The sequence below is a fragment of the Chiloscyllium plagiosum genome, unplaced genomic scaffold, assembly GCF_037043375.1.
Source record: "Chiloscyllium plagiosum isolate Xiang-an unplaced genomic scaffold, Cpla_swu_hap1 HiC_scaffold_43, whole genome shotgun sequence".
NCBI classification, from domain to species: domain Eukaryota; kingdom Metazoa; phylum Chordata; class Chondrichthyes; order Orectolobiformes; family Hemiscylliidae; genus Chiloscyllium; species Chiloscyllium plagiosum.
The window spans coordinates 31,133,349-31,152,374 of NW_028270181.1; the positions used below are offsets into that span (position 1 = coordinate 31,133,349).

General features: G+C 40.8%; 1 protein-coding gene and 1 non-coding gene across 5 annotated transcripts in view; both read right to left on the reverse strand.

Moving 5' to 3' along the window:
- The window catches only part of LOC122541750 (serine/threonine-protein phosphatase 2B catalytic subunit beta isoform), a 121,492-nt gene that overhangs the window by 42,842 nt on the left and 59,624 nt on the right, over positions 1 to 19,026 (reverse strand). For all 4 annotated transcript variants that reach the window (XR_015754249.1, XM_043678657.2, XM_043678659.2 and 1 more), the window contains exons 3-5: positions 15,934 to 16,058; positions 6,277 to 6,388; positions 4,066 to 4,211 (exon numbers count right to left, since the gene is read on the reverse strand). Coding sequence is in view for 3 of the 4 variants with exons in the window: in XM_043678657.2 (XP_043534592.1) it covers positions 4,066 to 4,211; positions 6,277 to 6,388; positions 15,934 to 16,058 (383 nt within the window). In the remaining variant the exon portion in view is untranslated. The remainder of the gene's footprint in view (positions 1 to 4,065; positions 4,212 to 6,276; positions 6,389 to 15,933; positions 16,059 to 19,026) is intronic.
- Positions 6,027 to 6,164, reverse strand: LOC122541954 (small nucleolar RNA SNORA84). Its single transcript, XR_006309723.2, has one exon. It is a non-coding gene; the product is annotated as a small nucleolar RNA SNORA84 (small nucleolar RNA).

A 19,026-nucleotide genomic window follows, 5' to 3' on the forward strand; every position in this document is an offset into this window, starting at 1 on the left:
TAACAAGTTAGGAACCTCAGACTCAGGAGGTCTGAGAATTAATCGCTCCAGGTACTTGAAATAGCTTGACTGATGCTGAAAATCTAAGTGGTCATTCTAAACCCCTTCTTCACTATCCTATGTACCTGAGACTCTACTTTCAAGAAACTATGAACCAGTACTCCAAGGTCTCTTTGTTCAGCAATGCTCCCCAGGACCTTGCCATTACGTCTTAATTTGCCTTTCCAAAATGCAGCACCTCACATTTATCTAAATTAAATCCCATCTGCCATTCCTCAGCCCATTGGCCCATCTGATCAAGATTCTGCTGTAATCAGAGGTAACCTTTGCTGTCCACTACACCTCCAGATTTTGGTGTCATCTGCAAATTTACTAACTATACCTCCTATGTTCACATCCAAATCATTTATATCAATTATGAAAAGCAGTGGACCCAGCGCCAATCCTTGTGGCACACCAGTGGTCACAGGCCTCCAGTCTGAAAAGCAACCCTCCACCACCACCCTCTGTCTTCTATCTTTGAGCTAGCTCTGAATCCAAATGGCTAGTTTGGAATCCAAATGGCTACTTCTCCCTGTATGCCATGTGATCTAACCTTGCTAACTAGTCTACCATGAGAAACCTTATCAAACTCCTTACTGGAGCTGAAAACGTGTTGCTGGAAAAGCACAGCAGGTCAGGCAGCATCCAGGGAACAGGAGAATCGACGTTTCAGGCATAAGCCCTTCTTCAGGAATGTGCCCGAAACTTATGCCCGAAACGTCGATTCTCCTATTCCCTGGATGCTGCCTGACCTGCTGCGCTTTTCCAGCAACACATTTTCAGCTCTGATCTCCAGCATCTGCAGACCATACTTTCTCCTCAAACTTCTTACTGGAGTCTATCTAGATCACATCTACTACTCTGCCCTCATGAATCCTCTTCGTTACTTCTTCAAAATACTCAGGTTTGTGAAATATTATTTCTCATGCACAAAGCCATGTTGGTTACCTCTAATCAGTCCTTGCCTTTCCAAATATGTGTCAATCCTGTCCCTCAGGATTCCCCACATCAACTTGCCCACCACTGATGTTATGCTCATCGGCCTATCATTCCCTGGCTTTTCCTTATCATCTTTCTTAAATAGTCGCACATTAGCCAACCTCAGTCTTCTGGCACCTCACCTGCAACTACTGATGATCCAAATATCTCAGCAAGGGGCCCAGCAATTACTTCTCTAGCTTCCCACAGACTTCTAGGTAGACCTGTTTGGGTTCCAAGGATTTATCCACCTTTATGCTTTAAGACATCCAGCATCACCTCCAATATAATATAGACATTTTTCAAGATGTCACCATTTATTTCCACACATTTGTATCTTCCATGCCTTCCGCCACAGTAAACACTGATGCAAAATACTCGTTTAATATCTCCATCTCCTGCCTCGCTGATCTTTGAGGGGCCCTATTCTCTCTATAGTTACCGTTTTGTCCTTAATGTTTTTACAAAATCCCTTTGGATTCTCTTTAACCCTATGTGACAAAGTATCTCATGTCCCCTTTTTGCCCTCCTAATTTCCCTCTTAAGTATGCTCCTACTGCCTTTATACTTAAAGATTCACTTGATCTCTACTGACATTTGCTTCCTTCTTTTTACTCAAAACCTCAATTGCTCTAGTCATCCCTTTGGAAGGAAGAGAGGGGATGAATATTATTCAAATGGAGAAAGCCTGCAGAGAAAAAGTGCTGCACACCGGGATGCAGAGCCCTATCAAACCCAGAACATAAATCCTTTTTTCCTCAACATATGCTGTCAGAGCTGCTGAGCTTCTCCGGCATTTTCTGATTTTGTTAGCATGTGGGGATATAAGCAAACTGAGATTGAACCAATGTCATATGACAGTTAAAAATATAAGAGAACAGCTTATCTGCTTGAGTTCAAATCGTGCAAGTTAAAATTTGTTTCTATTGCTAGTAGGGTTACGTGACAGACAGTGTTGAAGAGCTTATCTAAACATGTACACAAGCTATCACAAGCTGAACCTAACTTTTTTAGATTAGATTACATTAGATTACATTACAGTGTGGAAACAGGCCCTTCGGCCCAACAAGTCCACACCGACCCGCCGAAGCGAAACCCACCCATACCCCTACATTTACCCCTTACCTAACACTACGGGCAATTTAGCATGGCCAATTCACCTGACCCTGCACATCTTTTGGACTGTGGGAGGAAACCGGAGCACCCGGAGGAAACCCACGCAGACACGGGGAGAACGTGCAAACTCCACACAGTCAGTCGCCTGAGGCGGGAATTGAACCCGGGTCTCAGGCGCTGTGAGGCAGCAGTGCTAACCACTGTGCCACCGTGCCGCCCACTGATGTCACAAGGATTCAAGTGAAGTGACTTACTGACACTACACCTAGTATTCACTACACCTAGAATACGCTGAACAATTGTGGTACTCTTATGTAACAAAAGATATGCTGACATTGCAGACAATCCAGAAAAGGTTGACTACATTGAGCCCAGATAGGAAGGTATATGATGAGAGGTTGAGTAGCTTGGGCCTGTACTCATTGGAGCTCAATGAATAAATGTGACTTCTTGAAATATACAACATTCTTGAGGTGGAGGGGGCTGACAGTGTAGATGCACAGTGGTTGTTTTTCCTTGTGGAACAGTCTAGGATCAGAGTAAGGAACCTCTCATTACATACAGAGATAAGGAATTTCCCTCTCAGAAGGTAGTGTACCTAAGCAATTCTTTACTGCAGAGGGTTGGTTTGGGGCAGAACACTGGGTCAGTTTCTTCAAGGCGGAGGTAAATAGATTTCTTAATCAAAAGGGAATCAAAGGTTAAGGGGATAAAGCAGAAAATGGAGTTGAGAATTATCACTACTGCTCCTACATTTTATGGTCCTCTTATGGAAACAAGTAAAATCTACAAGACATTGAGGGCACGGATCAACAAATAAATATTGATTAGCTATTACTCAATGGACTGCATTAGAATATAAACTTCTGAAGAAGGAATTTCCAAGGGGCTTTCACCCCTGTGGGATGGAAGTAGTAACTTATTCAAACATAAATGCTGAACAATTGATAAAGAACTAATTTTTGAACTTTGGTGATCACCCAAGTGTTATGAAGTACTTGCACTGTACCTTTAAGAGAGAGTGAATGCTGTTCTGAACTGAGATTACAAGCACCTGTGTATAAGACTAGTTGGCAGTCCCAGAGCGTACTGGAAAACTGAAAATATGTAACATTTGGCTGTTAAATGTATACCTGAGTTTTGGTTGCAATTTTGATAACACATTGAATTTAACCAGCTTAAAATTATGCCCCAGGATACTAAAACCCAATCGAGTTTAAATTTGTTTTGCCAACATCAAACCAAAGAGACAGTCTGATGCTTTTTTTTGGGGTGGGGGGGGGGGTAAACCTTTCAAAAACTGGTCAGAGAGCAACTACCATCAAGAGAGAAACGCACGGAGAGTTGACACCTTGCTCTCCAATAAATAAGGAAACACACACTTTCAAAGGTACCTTTTCATCTGAAACATATTCACAGTAAAAAGACAGACAGCGACCAGGGAGATCTTCGGTCACAAGAAAGACACAGAAGACAACAGCAGCTATGTGGCTTTGAAATTTAAGTTGGTCTAATTTTACTAAGTGTCTTATGGGAACATTGTATTGTTATAGAGTTGGAGGCATATAAGAAGCAGTTAAGAAAAAAATGGGGGCTTAGAGTTGTGAATAGCTGTTTAATGTTCACTATGAAAGTTAAAAAATAAATTGATGTTATTTTCTTTAAATAATGGAATTTGAGAGTTCTCTGTCACTCATTTTCACAAACCACGAGGCAAGGTGAACTTTCCTGGGTGTTTGGTTTAATTAAGAAAGGTTCACCGCCATGTCGTAACACAAGTCCATGAGAAAGATCAAAATAGTGATCAAAATTAACAACACAAGCTCTGAAATTTGTAACTTTTAAAAAATAATTTCTCCTCATACCCTCCTGAGGTGCAGCCCCTGCACATCCATATATATGGAAATGATCAAAGGATAAAGTACTTACTTTTCTAATATCTTCTAAACTATGAATTTCTGGAGAAAGTCCTCCATGAACACAAAGAAACTGCTGGTTTAGAAGCGCAGCAAGAGGAAGGCAGTCAAAAGCATCCATACAAGCATCGTATACTCTTTCGGAATACTTGATTTTACCTATTTTTAAAAAAGGATAGATTAATAACCTAGTCTTGCATTTGTGCTTATTAAAAACTACTATAAATAAATATTCATATTTATCTGCATACCATTGGTAACATTTGCTGACATTCCTCTTTCCCTCCCACTAGGAGATCTTTTGTAATATTTACTCATAAGGTTTCCAAACAGACAGCTTCAACTGCATAGATCTTGCTACTATTATAACGTCATACCAGACAATAGTTTGTGTTTCTTCTTCCTCTTCCCCCCCCCTCCTTTTTGTTTTTAAGATTTAGATTCCCTACGGCGTGGAAACAGCCCCTTCGGCCCAACAGGTCCACACCGACCCTCCAAAGAGTAACCCATCCAGACCCAGTCCCTTATCCTATATTTACCCCTGACTAAGTCATCTAACACTATGGGTAATTTAGCATGGCTAATTCATCTGACCTACACATCTTTGGATTATGGGAGGAAACTGGAACATCCAGAGGAAACCCCACAGGGAGAATATGCAAACTCCACACAGTGGTTACGTGGGCGGCACGGTGGCACAGTGGTAAGCACTGCTGCCTCACAGCGCCAGAGACCCGGGTTCAATTCCCGCCTCAGGCGACTGACTGTGTGGAGTTTGCACATTCTCCCCATGTCTGCGTGGGTTTCCTCCGGGTGCTCCGGTTTCCTCCCACACTCCAAAAATGTGCAGGTTAGGTGAATTGGCCACACTAAATTGCCTGTAGTGTTGTTAGGTGCAGGGGTAAATGTAGGGGTATGGGTGGGTTGCGCTTCGGCGGGTCAGTGTGGACTTGTTGGGCCAAAGGGCCTGTTTCCACACTGTAATGTAATCTAAAAAAAGTTGCCCGAGGCAGGAATCGAACCCTATTCCCTGAGCCACCGTGCCACCCTCATGACATTTTTTTTGTTGATTGATATAACTCCCAAATAACCCAAGACACTGAGTCAGTTAGGACTATATTCACTGGAGCTAACTCCCAAATAACCCAAGACACTGAGTCAGTTAGGACTATATTCACTGGAGCTTGAAGAAAAGTTTGACCTTATAAAAACCTACAACATCCTAACAGGATTAGACAGGGTAAATGTGGAAGGATATTCTCAATGACTGGTGAGTCCAGAACCAAGGGTCACAATCTAAGGACCGGGTAGGCAATTTAGGACTGAGATGGATAAAAAGGTTTTCACCCAAAGTGTGGTAAGTTGAAATTCTCTGCCACAGAATTGAATGTTTGAGGAGTTAAACAACAGTTTCTAGGTTTTAAGATATCAAAGGGTATGGGGAAAAAAGCAGGAACAATGGTCTAAAATAATACTTCCCATGTAGGAAATGGGTAGTGGGAGTGAGCCAAGACACACAACCACAAGGCACCCAACAGCTTTGCTCGATGTTATCCTCAACTTGCATTCTAACATTCCAGGACTGACAGCCTGACAGATTTAAGGCCAAGCGTCATTGCAACCACAACCAATTAATTTCAAAAGAGACTGGAATTAAAAGCAAGGTCCTGCCATTCTTTGTGAAATGGGCACACTCTGCTGCAAATCAGCTCAGCTATACACTTTATGGCCCGTCACAAGAAATAATTTTCCCATCCCATAAGGAGAGGAAACTCCACTATGAACTATTCTACCTCGGAGGCCAATCACCAACAAAGCAACTCCAGTGTCCCAAAGACGAGACTAAAAGGCAACCCTCAAAAATTTGACTTGGATGCACAAGTATCAAAGAGCTATCCAATACAGTTGTTATCAACCATATGGGAAAAACCTTCCCCATAAAAGTTAAGGAAAAACAACCTTAATTATTCAATTCACTGTTTCTGTGACCGGGCTATGGAGACTGAAGATTAACCATTTCAGGCTCTATGCAAATATCACAGTGTTACTGTTTGCCCATTTTTAACAACTGCAGAACTGTACAGTCCTCCCAGTCTACAGTAACCACAGGGCATACCTTAGAATTAGGATCTTATCACCTACCATCTAGAACTTAGTACAACTACAGAGTACAAGTCATGAACTTAGCCTCAAAATAGTGCAACAGAACTTAACAGTTACTTACATTCTTGTTTAAAGGTGAAATATTCTGTGAGGTGTCGGCATTCATGATTCCCGCGTAAAAGGAACAATGTATTTGGGTACAGAATTTTAAGAGCCCACAAGTAGAGTACACACTGTAAAGAAAAACACCTAATTAGGATTCAGGTTAGCATATTCAACAGCTTGCCTCAAACTACTGTTAAAGTAACTCAGGAGTTACAAGATACAGTTAACTTCAATACTTCAGATGCTGCAATGTATATTTGACTTGCACTTTACACTTGACTGGTGATTTGTGTCAAACTTCTGTTTAAAAATTGTTGATGGATATCAGTGCCAGACAGCGGGAAAGACTTAGCATTTCCTAGTCTTCGAGTCATTAACGCCAGCATAAATTAGTCCCACGAAGGTTTGCTTGACAGTGCCCTCCAAGCCATTTCCAGGAATGAGGACAAAGGGTTTTTGAAGAAGAACTCAGACTAGGAATTCTGCAGTTAACAACTCATCTCTGACTTCAGCCTTGAAGGTGGCTGATAGAGGTTTATTGGAAAAGAGTCACAGACCCTCCATTGCTGGATAGGTGCAGTTGTAATAATATTCAAGAAACTTGACACCATTAGAACAACCAGGTTTGATTGTTACTTCATCCACAAACATTCAATGTTCACTCCTTTCAGCGCTAATGCACAGTGGTACATCTCATGCACCACCCACGAGATGTACTGTCATAACTTACCAAGGCTTATTTGACAGTGCCCTCCTAACCTGCGACCTTTATCTCCGAGGAAGCCGCGGTCAGCAAGTACGTGGAAACACCACTACCTACAAGTTTCCCTCCAAGCTACACAACATCCAGTCTTGGAACTATCTTGTCGTTTCTTTATCACCACTGGGTCAAAATCCTGACACTTACTTACTTAACAACACTATGCATATTTACAAAGGACTGTCATAGTTAAAGGCAGCACAACAGTAACTTTCTCAAAGAAATTTGGTACAGGGAGAAAATGGTCCAGCCAATTTCATCTATGTCGCATGATTGAATTTAAAAAATAGTCTTGAAGATCCTTCTGGATCCACAGAGCAAAAAACATTAAGACTACATTATATGTGAGAAGAATGTTTCACTGGATCTTGCAATTGCACTGGGAACTCCTCCACTAAATACTCCTGGCACAGGTACAGCACTAATTAGAAACAGCATGAAGGTCCCTTTACTGTTCTAAGACAGACACAGCATGGGTCAGATATGGGTGAAGCTTCCTCTAGTAGGGAGAGAGCAAAAACCAGTGTGCCAATACTGGAGAGATGGAAACAGTGAATTATGACTTTTAAAATAGATATCTGATCAGACAAAAGATATCTAATTATATAACATTGTTATGACCTTAGGACACAAACTACCCAGAGACATTAAATATATTTTTAAAAAGAGTCAACTACTTAAATGTAGCATTTATTTCAGACAAGTTTAGGGAAGATTAGCAGAGGTGAATCATAGAATCCCTACAGTGTGGAAACAGGCCCTTCAGCTCAACAAGCCCACATTGACCCTCCAAAGAGTAACCCAGCCAGATCCATTCCCCTAACCTTATATTTACCCTGACTAATGCATCTAACCTACACATCCCTGAACACTATGGGCAATTTAGCATGACCAATTCACCTAACCTGCACATCTTTGGGCTATGGGAGGAAAACCACACAGATATGAGGAGAATGTGCAAATCCCACACGAGTTCAAAGTTGAGAATTTTTAATAGATATTGGTCACCGCATTATAGGAAGGATATGGAAGCTTTGGAAAGGGTTCAGAGGAGATTTATTAGGATGTTACCCGGTATGGTCTTACGAGGGAAGGCTGAGGGACTGGAGGCTGTTTTTGTTAGAAAGAAGGTTGAGAGGTAACTTAATTGAGATCTAAGAATCAGAGGGTTAGATTGATTGGACAGTGAGAGCCTTTTTCCTTGGATTATGGCAGCTAGCACGAGGAGACATAGCTTTAGATTGAGGGATGATAGATAAAGGACAGATGTCAGAGGTAGTTTCTTTACTCCGTAGTAAGGTTGTGGAATGCACTGCCTGCAACAATAGTAGACTTGCCAACTCTCAGGACATTTAAATGGTATTGGATAGGCATATGGACGAGAATGGAATAGTGTAGGTTAGATGAGCTTCAGATTGATTTCTCAGGTCGGCGCAACATTGAGGGCTGAAGGGCTGGCACTGCCCTGTAATGTTCTATAAGGAGAAACTGTTGCTGCCAGGTGACCAGAAAAAACCTAATTAGGATAAATGGCAAAAGAACCAGTAAAGTGAGACATGAATTTAGTTCTAAATGTATCAAATTGCTCTTCTTTGGCAGCTCCTCACGATTGAGGGTGTTCTAGGATTCACTTCCTGAAAATGGTGGTGGAAGATGATTCAGTAGCAATTTTCAGAAAGGCAAATGGACATACAAGTGAAAAAGAAAATTAGCAGGGCTAAAGGAAAGAGCAGGAAAGTCTAAGGGGTAGCTGTTTCAAACAAGGGGCTGAATGCCCTCTTTCAGTACTATGATTCCAGAACAGTTTCTCTTTAGAGAAGCATGCCACCAATATCAGTGGGCACAGTTAAAGTGTATGAAAACAAAAATGCATGCAAAAAAATTTAAGTCAGATTTGGTTAGCAGCGTTGAGTGCGGAAAACTTAGTGTCATCCTATTCCAAAGGTGATCCAGGCTCCTAAGGGCAGGATGTTAGGAGGCCTCTTCTGGTCACCCTATTATAGGAAGGATATTATTGAACCAAAGAGAATTTGTAGAATCCCTACAGTATAGAAACAGGCCCTTCGGCCCAACAAGTCCACACCAACCCTCTGAAGAGTAGCCCACCCAGACCCGTTCCCCTAACCTATTGTCCTACATTTACCAGAACTAATGCACCAGCCCTACACATCCCTGAACACTATGGGCAATTTAGCATGACCAATTCACCTAACCTGCACATCTTTGGACTGTAAGAGGAAATTGCAGCACCCGGAGGAAACACACAGATACGGGGAGAATGTGCAAACTTCACACAGACAATCGCCTGAAGCTAGAATCGAACCCAGGTCCTGGCGCTGATAGGCAGCAGTGCTAACCACTGAGCCACCATGCCACATCTAGTCCAGTATTTACCAGGATGTTGGCAGAAATGAGAGTTTGAGTTAAGGAGAGGCTGGATAAACTGGGACATTTTTCCAGAACAGCGTAAGATGTTGAGGGGCCACCTTATAGATTTATAAAATGAGGAGAGAGGATAAAGTGAATAGTTGTCTTTTCCCTAGGGTGGGGGATTTTCAAGATTAGGAGGCTTTTTGTTTTTTCTTTAAAAAGGTGAGAGGAGAAAAACTAAAGAGACATGTGCGGCTTTTTTTTAAAAAAACACAATTGTTCATGAGTGGAATGAACTTTCAGAGGAAGCAGTGTTTACAGATACAGTTACATCATTTAAACGGCAAAAGTGAGGACTGCAGATGCTGGAAACCAGAGTTTAAATCAGAGTGGCGTTGGAAACGCACAGCAGGTCAGGCAGCATCCGAGGAGCAGGAAAATCGACGTTTCGGCTCTATTCCTGATGAAGGGCTTTTGCCCGAAACATCGATTTTCCTGCTCCTCAGACGCTGCCTGACCTGCTGTGCTTTTCCACCACCATTACATCATTTAAAAGACATTTTGACAGGTACATGAATAATAAACTTTGAGCACAGGAAGGTGGGACAGTTTGAGATTATGGTTAGCATGGATTGGTAGGACTGAAGGGCATGTTGCCACGCTGTATGACTGAGTCTAGAAATTGCAGGCATCTGGCATAATCATCCTCAGGATTCTAACTCTCAAATTTAAATTTCTGTACCTACAGGTCAGTTGACACTTAACTGTCTGTCAAGTAAAATTAAGAGCAATTTTCTTGTCTTCTGTTAACGAAGTGCTTAGATATATTAATATTGTATAAACTGGAGATAATTTTCTCAGAGGTGAGACAGCAATTAGCTGTTGTGGTCTATGGCAATGGACATGTAAGCAAAGATATCTGCAAGTCCTGAAAGATGTTTGTAGATTAGGAAACAGTAGATCAGGACTTGATAGGTGGCAATATCGGATTTACTTGCCCATTCACATTTGAGATTAGAAAGGGAAGTTAATGCTTGACTAATAAGCTATGACAGGAGAGGAGCTCACTGTTAGGCATTGGCATTAATTCTAAGACAGATGGGTCCTCCTCTGTGAGGACAGCTACATCAGAACAGGGATAGCGCAAACAGCAACATGCTTGAAAATGCAAGTGGTAAGGTATTAGATTAAAATGGACAAGACCTGGGAAGAAACAACCAACCAGGAACAGTTAACAGATACGGGTGAAATAATTAGCGATAATTTTCATGCAGAAACAATTTAGCCAAGGGGCTATGAGGAATAAAACAAATGGGTGATATATGAACAGGGAGATACTGAAGAGAAGACAGGGAGTACAATAGTCATTAAAAATGCTGTGTTTAATAAAGTAAAAATCAAATAAACTGGACAAATTATAAATAAATATTTTACTATTTTTCACAAACAGTAATTGACGTCAGCTACATGAATTTAAAATCTGAGATGGCTGATATTTTAAGATATTAAATTTTAGAGCATAAAAGAGGAGTTCTATCACAGATTAGTTATAATCTCATTAAATAGAGGAAATATCTAATCACCTAAATAGTTGACTCCTATTTACACGTTACAGGAAGATCTAGACTTCAATCAAAATCTGGCTCCAATCTAGATGAAAAGGGGGGAAAAATACTGGCACAAAAATTCAATTCAGATGGGATGGAGAAAGTATGGAAAAAGTGAATTAACAGATGGAGTAGCAACAATGGCATATGTTCTCTGTTATGCCAATGTAGATAAGGAAGGAATACAGAATGACATAGAAGTTCAAAGATTATAAAAAGGTCTTTTTTTTTTAAAAAGGGTGTTTTACAATCTCCAAATTGTGAACACGGAATCAAAGAGGAAATCTGCAGTCAGGCTAGAAACAAGAATGGAAATAAAATTGTTTGGGAGACTTTAATTAGCTCTTATTAATTGAGACAGTGAGATTAAACATGGAAGAGAGAATAACGTAACAAAAACATGCATAGGACTACTTCAAGCAGTACCTTAACCAGTGTATGAGGGCAAAGATTCTGTTCAACCTGGGAAACTGTCCCAAAAAGACAAGGTTCAATTCATTTAAGGTGTGGTTGGAGCCTTACAGCCAGTTCTGGAGCCAGGATCAATATAGTCAGAGCGCTTCCATTCTTGAACACTGTGCATTAAACTCTACACAGACTACTTGGGGGAGCACTAACTGAGAATCCGATGAGGCTGATTGTTCATAGCAGAATCTGCAGAACTATACTCTTGTCAAATGTGGGCCAGGATTTGAGCATACCAGATTTGGCACATGCTGACATCCCTCACCTGTAAAAGCTACCTCTCTGTCAGTGAACTTTGCTGACATTTTAAATTTGGTTCCAGTATAATTGCTGACACGTGTCCAATCACAGAATCACATCAATTGATGGATATGTTGTCTACATGGTTGCCAGCACAGGCTGGTTGAGCATGATCAACATGTTAGCCTTTGCAATTGAACAGAACATGCTGTTTGTTACAGTCCAACAGTCAATGGGATGTATAGCCCATATACTTGGCATCACATTGGTGGTGAAATTTGCATCCCAATACTCATTTGTATGGTTAGGGACAATGTCCATTTGGCTACACTGCAAATTCCTGTTAATGAAGAAAAACAACTCATCAGTTTATTGCCATGCTGCAGCTTGAGACCGCTAACTTCACCTGTTTTTCACATTTTTGAGGCACTATCCCCTTCCAGGGTAATGAGGTAAACTGGGCACCATTCAAGACGAAAAGTAGCTGATATAGGCCTTTTTGTGAATTTACATAATATACATTGAGTAATGTTTTGATTAGGGTAGTCACTACCGTGCTGGAAAAATATTCTTTGGCCATTTAGCAGTTATACAATATAGAGTGACACAGCTAATTTTTGCAAGTTATGGGCAGAGGAACATGATACTATTAGTTTTCACCATCTGTATGGATGTATTTACCATTAGTACATAAAAACAAATCTAAAAATCTACTCTTCAAATAAAAAGTGCTGCTAAGTGTACCTACATGGATTCTAGCTGTGCCTGTGTTATATTTTGGGATATGTGGACCATTCACATTTCCAAACCTACTCAGTCTCCTTTGCAATTCTTGGTTAGACCACATAGACCACACTTGGAATATTATATTCAGCTCTGGTCACCTCATTATACAAAGGACACTTTAGAGAGGGTGCAGAGGAGATTTACCAAGATGCTGCATGGACTGGAGGGCTTGTCTTATGAAGAAAGGTTGGGGGAGCTAGGGCTTTTCTCAATTGAATGAAGGATGAGAGGTGACTTGATAGTGGTGTACAAGATGATGAGAGGCAAAGATAGAGTGGATAGCCAGAGACTTTTTCCCAGGGCGGAAATGGTTATCACAAGGGGCCATAATTTTCAGAGATAGGTTCCTTACACAGATGGTGGTGGGTGCATGGAATACACTGCCAGCAGTGGTAGTAGAATTACCCAACTTTTGGTTTGCCTCCCCAATGCAGAGAAAACCACACTGAGTTGTGAGTGCACTTAAGTCACTGTCTCATATAGAATGATATTTGGGGCCTTGTGCAGTGAAGAGAGAGATTTAAAAATAAAAGGCAGATGCGACATTAGCATTCCCATGGGAATGTACCATGGGAAGTGGAGGTGCATTAGAGTGATTGAAGTACAGCAGGGTATCGTGGAAGACCAGTCCTTTAGGAATGTTGAAAGGAGAGAGAAGGTTTGGGGGGGGGGGGGGGGGGGGGGGGGGTAATTAAGTTTGGTGGCAGAAATTTCGAAAAGTGAATAATCTGGAGATGGAAAATCTTGAGATGGAAGGGGAGGATGAAGGGAACCCTATCATGATTCGAGGAAACAAAAAAGAGAAGCAGTGAGAGCATAAGTGTGGCTAATGTGACAGGCAGAGTTGAGGGCATTGTCAACTATGGTTGGGGAATTTTTAGTTGAGAGTAAAGGCGTTTCAGCTGTGCTGCTTGGAGTTCACATCATCAGAATAGATTTAATAGAGACAGAGGACCTAGGAGAATGGAATGGAATGGATGTTGGATGTGAAGAAATGCAGTTGAGATAGCTGAGAAAGTTAATAGCCTTCTAATGAATATTAGTTTCTATATTATTGCCCGAAATGGCAGAAGTCAGGGAAGGGTGCAGTCAGAGTTGAACAATAGGAAATGGAGAAATCATGGAAATTCCAGTTCAGGGAGAGGATCAGACATTGCACTAATACAGTCATCAGTGTACCAAGAAGAGTTAGAACACAGTTCAGGCCCTTTGGCCCTCAATGCTGCACCGACTTTCATCCTACTCCAAGATCAAGCTAACCCACATAATCTTCATTTTACTATCATCCATGTATCCACCCACGAGTTGCTTAAATATCCCTAACTTATCTGACTCTACCACCACTGCCGGCAGTGCATTCCACACACCCACCACCCTGTGTAAAGAACCTACCTCTGAAAATTATGGCCCCTTGTGATAGCCATTTCTGCCCTGTGAAAAAGTCTCTGGCTATCCACTTTATCGAGTCACCTCTCCCCCTTCTTTGCTCCAATGAGAAAAGACCCAGCTCCCCTAACCTTTCTTCATAAGACATGCCCTCCAGTCCAGACAGCATCTTGGTAAATCTCCTCCGTATTTTCTGTTTTTATTTCAGATTTCTGGTACCGGCATTTTCTTGCTTTTTGACAGATATCTTGAGCATTTGTGCCAGGTTTCCTTTGTTCTTCCTCAAACCACCCTAAAACAGTACTTTGTTCAAAGAACCAGCATTGAAATGCATCCACTAAATACACAAGAGAAAGTTAGGGCTGGCACAAGAGGTACAAATGAAACTTCAAACACAATACATGTATGTATAACTTGCAAATAACTTCTCTGGCATGGAAAACTAAATTTTACAAGTGTGAAGGCTCAGTTTCTAAGAATTTAATAATGGGACACAGACTTATTTTGTGTCTCTTTTTTTCCCCCTCTTTACTTTGCCTATGTATAATTTTACAATGGATTATTTTAATTTACACTTCCTCATTTAGTCACCATTTCTCAATGGGGATTCTTCAATTTGATTGTTTGAAGAGTCATGCTGCTGCTTGCTGTATTCATAAATCCCTCATCTTCTGCCTCAGGACCCTTCAACCCAATGGCATTAATGTGGACTTCACCAGTTTCCTCATTTCGCCTCCCTCCACCCTATCCCAGTTCAAAACTTCCAGCTCAGCACTGTCCTCATGACCTGTCCCACCTGTCAATCTTCTTTCCCATGTATCTGCTCCACTCTCCTCTCCGACCTATCACCATTATCCCCACCTCCATTCACCTGTTGCACACTCAGCTACCTTCTCCCCGACCCCATCCGATGCTCTCAGCCTCATTCCTGATGCAGGGCTTTTGTCTGAAACTTCGATTTTTCTGTTCCTTGGATGCTACCTATACTGCTATGTTTTTTCAGCACCATTCTAACCTTGACTCTAATCTCCAGCATCTGCAGTACCCACCTCCACCTCACAAATCCCTAATGCAAGCCACCATGCTAAAACTAATCACCACATACCATCAGTTGTCATGTAAAAGCCTACATAAAATCTCTGGACATCCTTGAGCATCAACTACAGACATTTTTCCTTTACCACTGACAACAACAATCAGCCCATGCAGTTTCAGCATTTATTACTGAAATTTGCCAGCCAGGTTCTGGAACTTACTCAAGACCAACAGAAACTGAAAATTTCTAATGTGAAAAGGCATATTTAAGAGAAGATTTGAACATTTAAAAACAAAACTGATGCAATCAGCAGCCTCTAAATAGCAGCAAAAATACGTGATTTAAAAATAAAGATTGTTAGCGTTTCCCTGAAGAATCTTGACTTCTCCATGAGAAAACCCGAGTTGCATATATGCTTTACTAAAGCTGAAAAAAACCTGCATCGACAGGCTATCAGCACCACTTTTTCTAGCGTTTCTCCAATTTTGCTGGAGCAAAGTAATCAACTGTAATACTGTGCTTGAACAATTAGTTACTAAAGAGCTTTGACTGCAGACTATTCACTGCTGCAGGATTGGGGGTAATCTTTCTGTATACATTTTGCTCAACATGCACCTAAATCAGAGGCACAAACAATTAGAAGCAATGACCCTAACTCACAAATCAGAAAAAATGTATGAACCCACCTGCCAGCTGGACAAAGATCAGAATACGGTGTTCCAATTTAATGTCACGCTCAGTTTCATCTGAGTCCCAGCAGTATAGTATCCTTCAATGCAGCTAAACACTATCCTGAACTGTAGCACAAAGCCTGTGTAGTTTAACAGTTCATCAATATCTGATAATATTGAATGGGACTGGAGAACTTAAAACATGTATTTTGGAAAGGGAACAAAAGAAACTGGTACATGATCTAATTCAATAATGAAAATCCAAGCACTTCAACACATCTCATCTTAAGTCCTTTCTTTCCCACCTATTGAGCAAAGCAAAGTCTGCTGACAGAATTACAGTCCTGCTTACCTCTATGCTGAAATACCCTCGGTCCACATAATCACCAAGGAAGAGGTATCTGGTGCTGGCTGGTGACCCTCCTACTTCAAATAACTTCATCATGTCGAAGAACTGACCATGAATGTCACCGCATACTAGAAAAAGAGAACAACTGTATTTTTGACTCAAACCAACATGTACCATTCAAACACTCATCCAGAACATTTGGTGGACAGAAATACTGCCATTTTGTGGCCTCAACAAGGAGTGATGGCAATTAGCAAAAAGCCATAAAAAGACATTAGGTATTTATCACTATTAGACTGACCACACTGATACATACAGCTTGGGGAGGCATGATTCTGCAAATGTAGGTCAAAGCACAGGGACATGCCTCCACAAACCAAGCTGGATTCAACTTGTTCTATTAACGTAATTGTGTATCGCCCTTTAGTCATCTAACCAACTGAATTAATCAATGACTACAGTTAAATAAACAAAACTAAAAAGTCTAAAAATACTCCACAGAAATGGTTTGCACTGCTCCCCCACAGCGCCACAGACCAAGGTTCAATTCTTGCCTCGGGCGACTGTCTGTGTGGAGTTTGCACATTCTCCGTGTGTTTGTGTGGGTTTCTTCCAGATGCTCTGGTTTCCTCCCACAGTCCAGAAGATGTGCAGGTTAGGTGAACTGGCCATGCTAAATTGCCCATTGTGTTCAGGGATGTGTAGGTTAGGTGCATTAGTCAGAGGAAATGTAGAGTAATAGGGAATGAGTCTGGATGGGATGCTCTTCGAAGTGTTGGTGTGGATTTTTTGGTCAAATGCCTTGTTTCCACACTGTAGGGATTCTATGATTCTAAATAGCCAGAAAGTTTAAATCTCATTAGTACAGGTAAATTTACAGTTTAAACAATAAAAGGTGGTTTGCTTTTATTCATGACATTACCATTTACAAAGGCGAACTTCAAAGCCTGGAAATAATGCTGAAAATAACCCTGAACAAAATGGATGAAGGAATGTTAACCTTCAGCTGCTGCTACTCATCTCACACACAGCAATACCTGCTGATCGATTTTAATGTAAAAATTATCATTTTGATTAATAAGATACTAGTTAATAATTGTTTATCATGAGGCTGACACTAGATTGTGCATGCGTGGTAGTGACAAGAACAATAATCACTCAACATCAATCACTTAATTAAAACTAACTGTTTTGCTAACATTAAATACATTAGTTAAAAGGGTTTAGTGCATGACAGCTGATGCAGCACCTATAGTTCCTTGCAGGATTGATCTTGCTGACCAACTTTTCAGTAAACTTGGAGCAAGATGAAAAGCATTAGAATGGTGTCAAAACATAGGTTCACCTTAAGTTATTATTTGTACGATACTGTGCACCTTTGCAGCTTTATCTTTGCTCAAAGGAACATAATTGTTGCAAAATAAGTTAATCAATGTCACCCGGCTTGATTGAACTCTCTCAATACCAGCCTCAACAAGATGTTAGATATAGAACCATGCATCCTTTGTAAAAATTTTTTAAACTAGCACTGGATGCCAAAATTTTAACTACTCTTCCAAATAATAACTTTCTCCATACTTGCAATAATTTCTGGTTCTACTTTGAAGTTTCCAAAATACACTATCTTTTTAACTTCAATTTTTGCTAAAACAAAACAGCACTGGAAAGTGAATTGTAATAAGTTAGCTACATTCACCAAGACATTTGTTCAAACAAAATGTCCAACTTGACAATTTAACTAGAATTTACCTAAAAGAACACATAACAAAAATCAATTAAACCATTTTCACAAAAAGAGATTGGGCAAATCTGTAGCTCAAGACTGAGTTGATAAGATACTTGGGAAATGCAGGCTGATGAAACCAAAGGGAATGTGTTTTTTGTCAAGAATCTGATTAAGTTTTGAACAATTCACAAAAGGATATTTGTATTTTCAATGGGACAGACTATTCAGTCACTTCCTTCAGTTAAGAAAAAGAACAGGCAAGACATTTTCTGCCACCATTTTTTACGTTGCATACTTACCAGAGAAATAATCAATCTTGCTAAGAATGGGACACAAATCTAAACATTATCACTGTTTTATAGCTGTTTGTTACTATATATATATTATATTATCTCTCAGAACCAACAGCCAGCTTATGTAAATGATGTGGGGCTCTTGTGGGACAGTGCTAGTGCCCCTCTGAACTAGTTCAAGTCCGAACTGCTCCAAAGTTATGTCATAACACATCTAAACAGGTTGATTAAAAATATCTAGGACAAAGTGAAGACTGCAGATTCGGTAGGCAGGCACTGAAGGACTAGATGTGGCTGTGGTCGCATCAGGACATGGCTGAAGAGCTTCAGGGCAGAGGAGATGACCTGAGGGGTGCAGTGAGAGAGAGATTCACAGAGATCCTTGTAGAGGGAGGAGGAGAACTTCAAGGTAGGCATCCTGATGAAGGGCTTGTGCCCAAAACGTCAACATTCCTGATGAAGGGCTTATGCTAGAAATGTTGAATCACCTGTTCCTCAGATGCTACCTGATTGGCTGTGCTTTTCCAGAACCACATTCTTGACTCTGATTAAAAGTGATGTGTGGATATTTAGTTCTGACAATAGAATCTTACAATACAGGAGGTAATTATTTGGTGCATCCTACATTGGTTCTTTCAAACAACTATTTCCACAGCCATAAAATATGTATCCTTTCACAAGTAATTGTAGGCCTTGCTAATCAATACGAATAAGTGACTTGAGATCCGAAAATAGTAATGCCCCGAGGAAAGTCAATTCAGTCGAGATAGAGTCATAGAGCCTGGAAACAGACCCTTCGGTCTAACTCATCCATGCTAACCAGGTATCCCAAAATTAACTAGTCTCATTTGCACGTGTTTGGTCCCTATCCCTCTAAACCTTTCCCATTCATATACCTGCATAAATCTCTAACCGACAACACAGCACAGATCAAATTCAGCCATTTTTTGCGCAATCAAGCTCCCCTTGATCATTAACAGAATTATTGGCAACAACTTCCATCCTTTTATCAAGTGGTGCCTTACAATTCAATAACTTGGTAACTGATGTTCTTTTTGGGATTCAGCAGGGCCACTC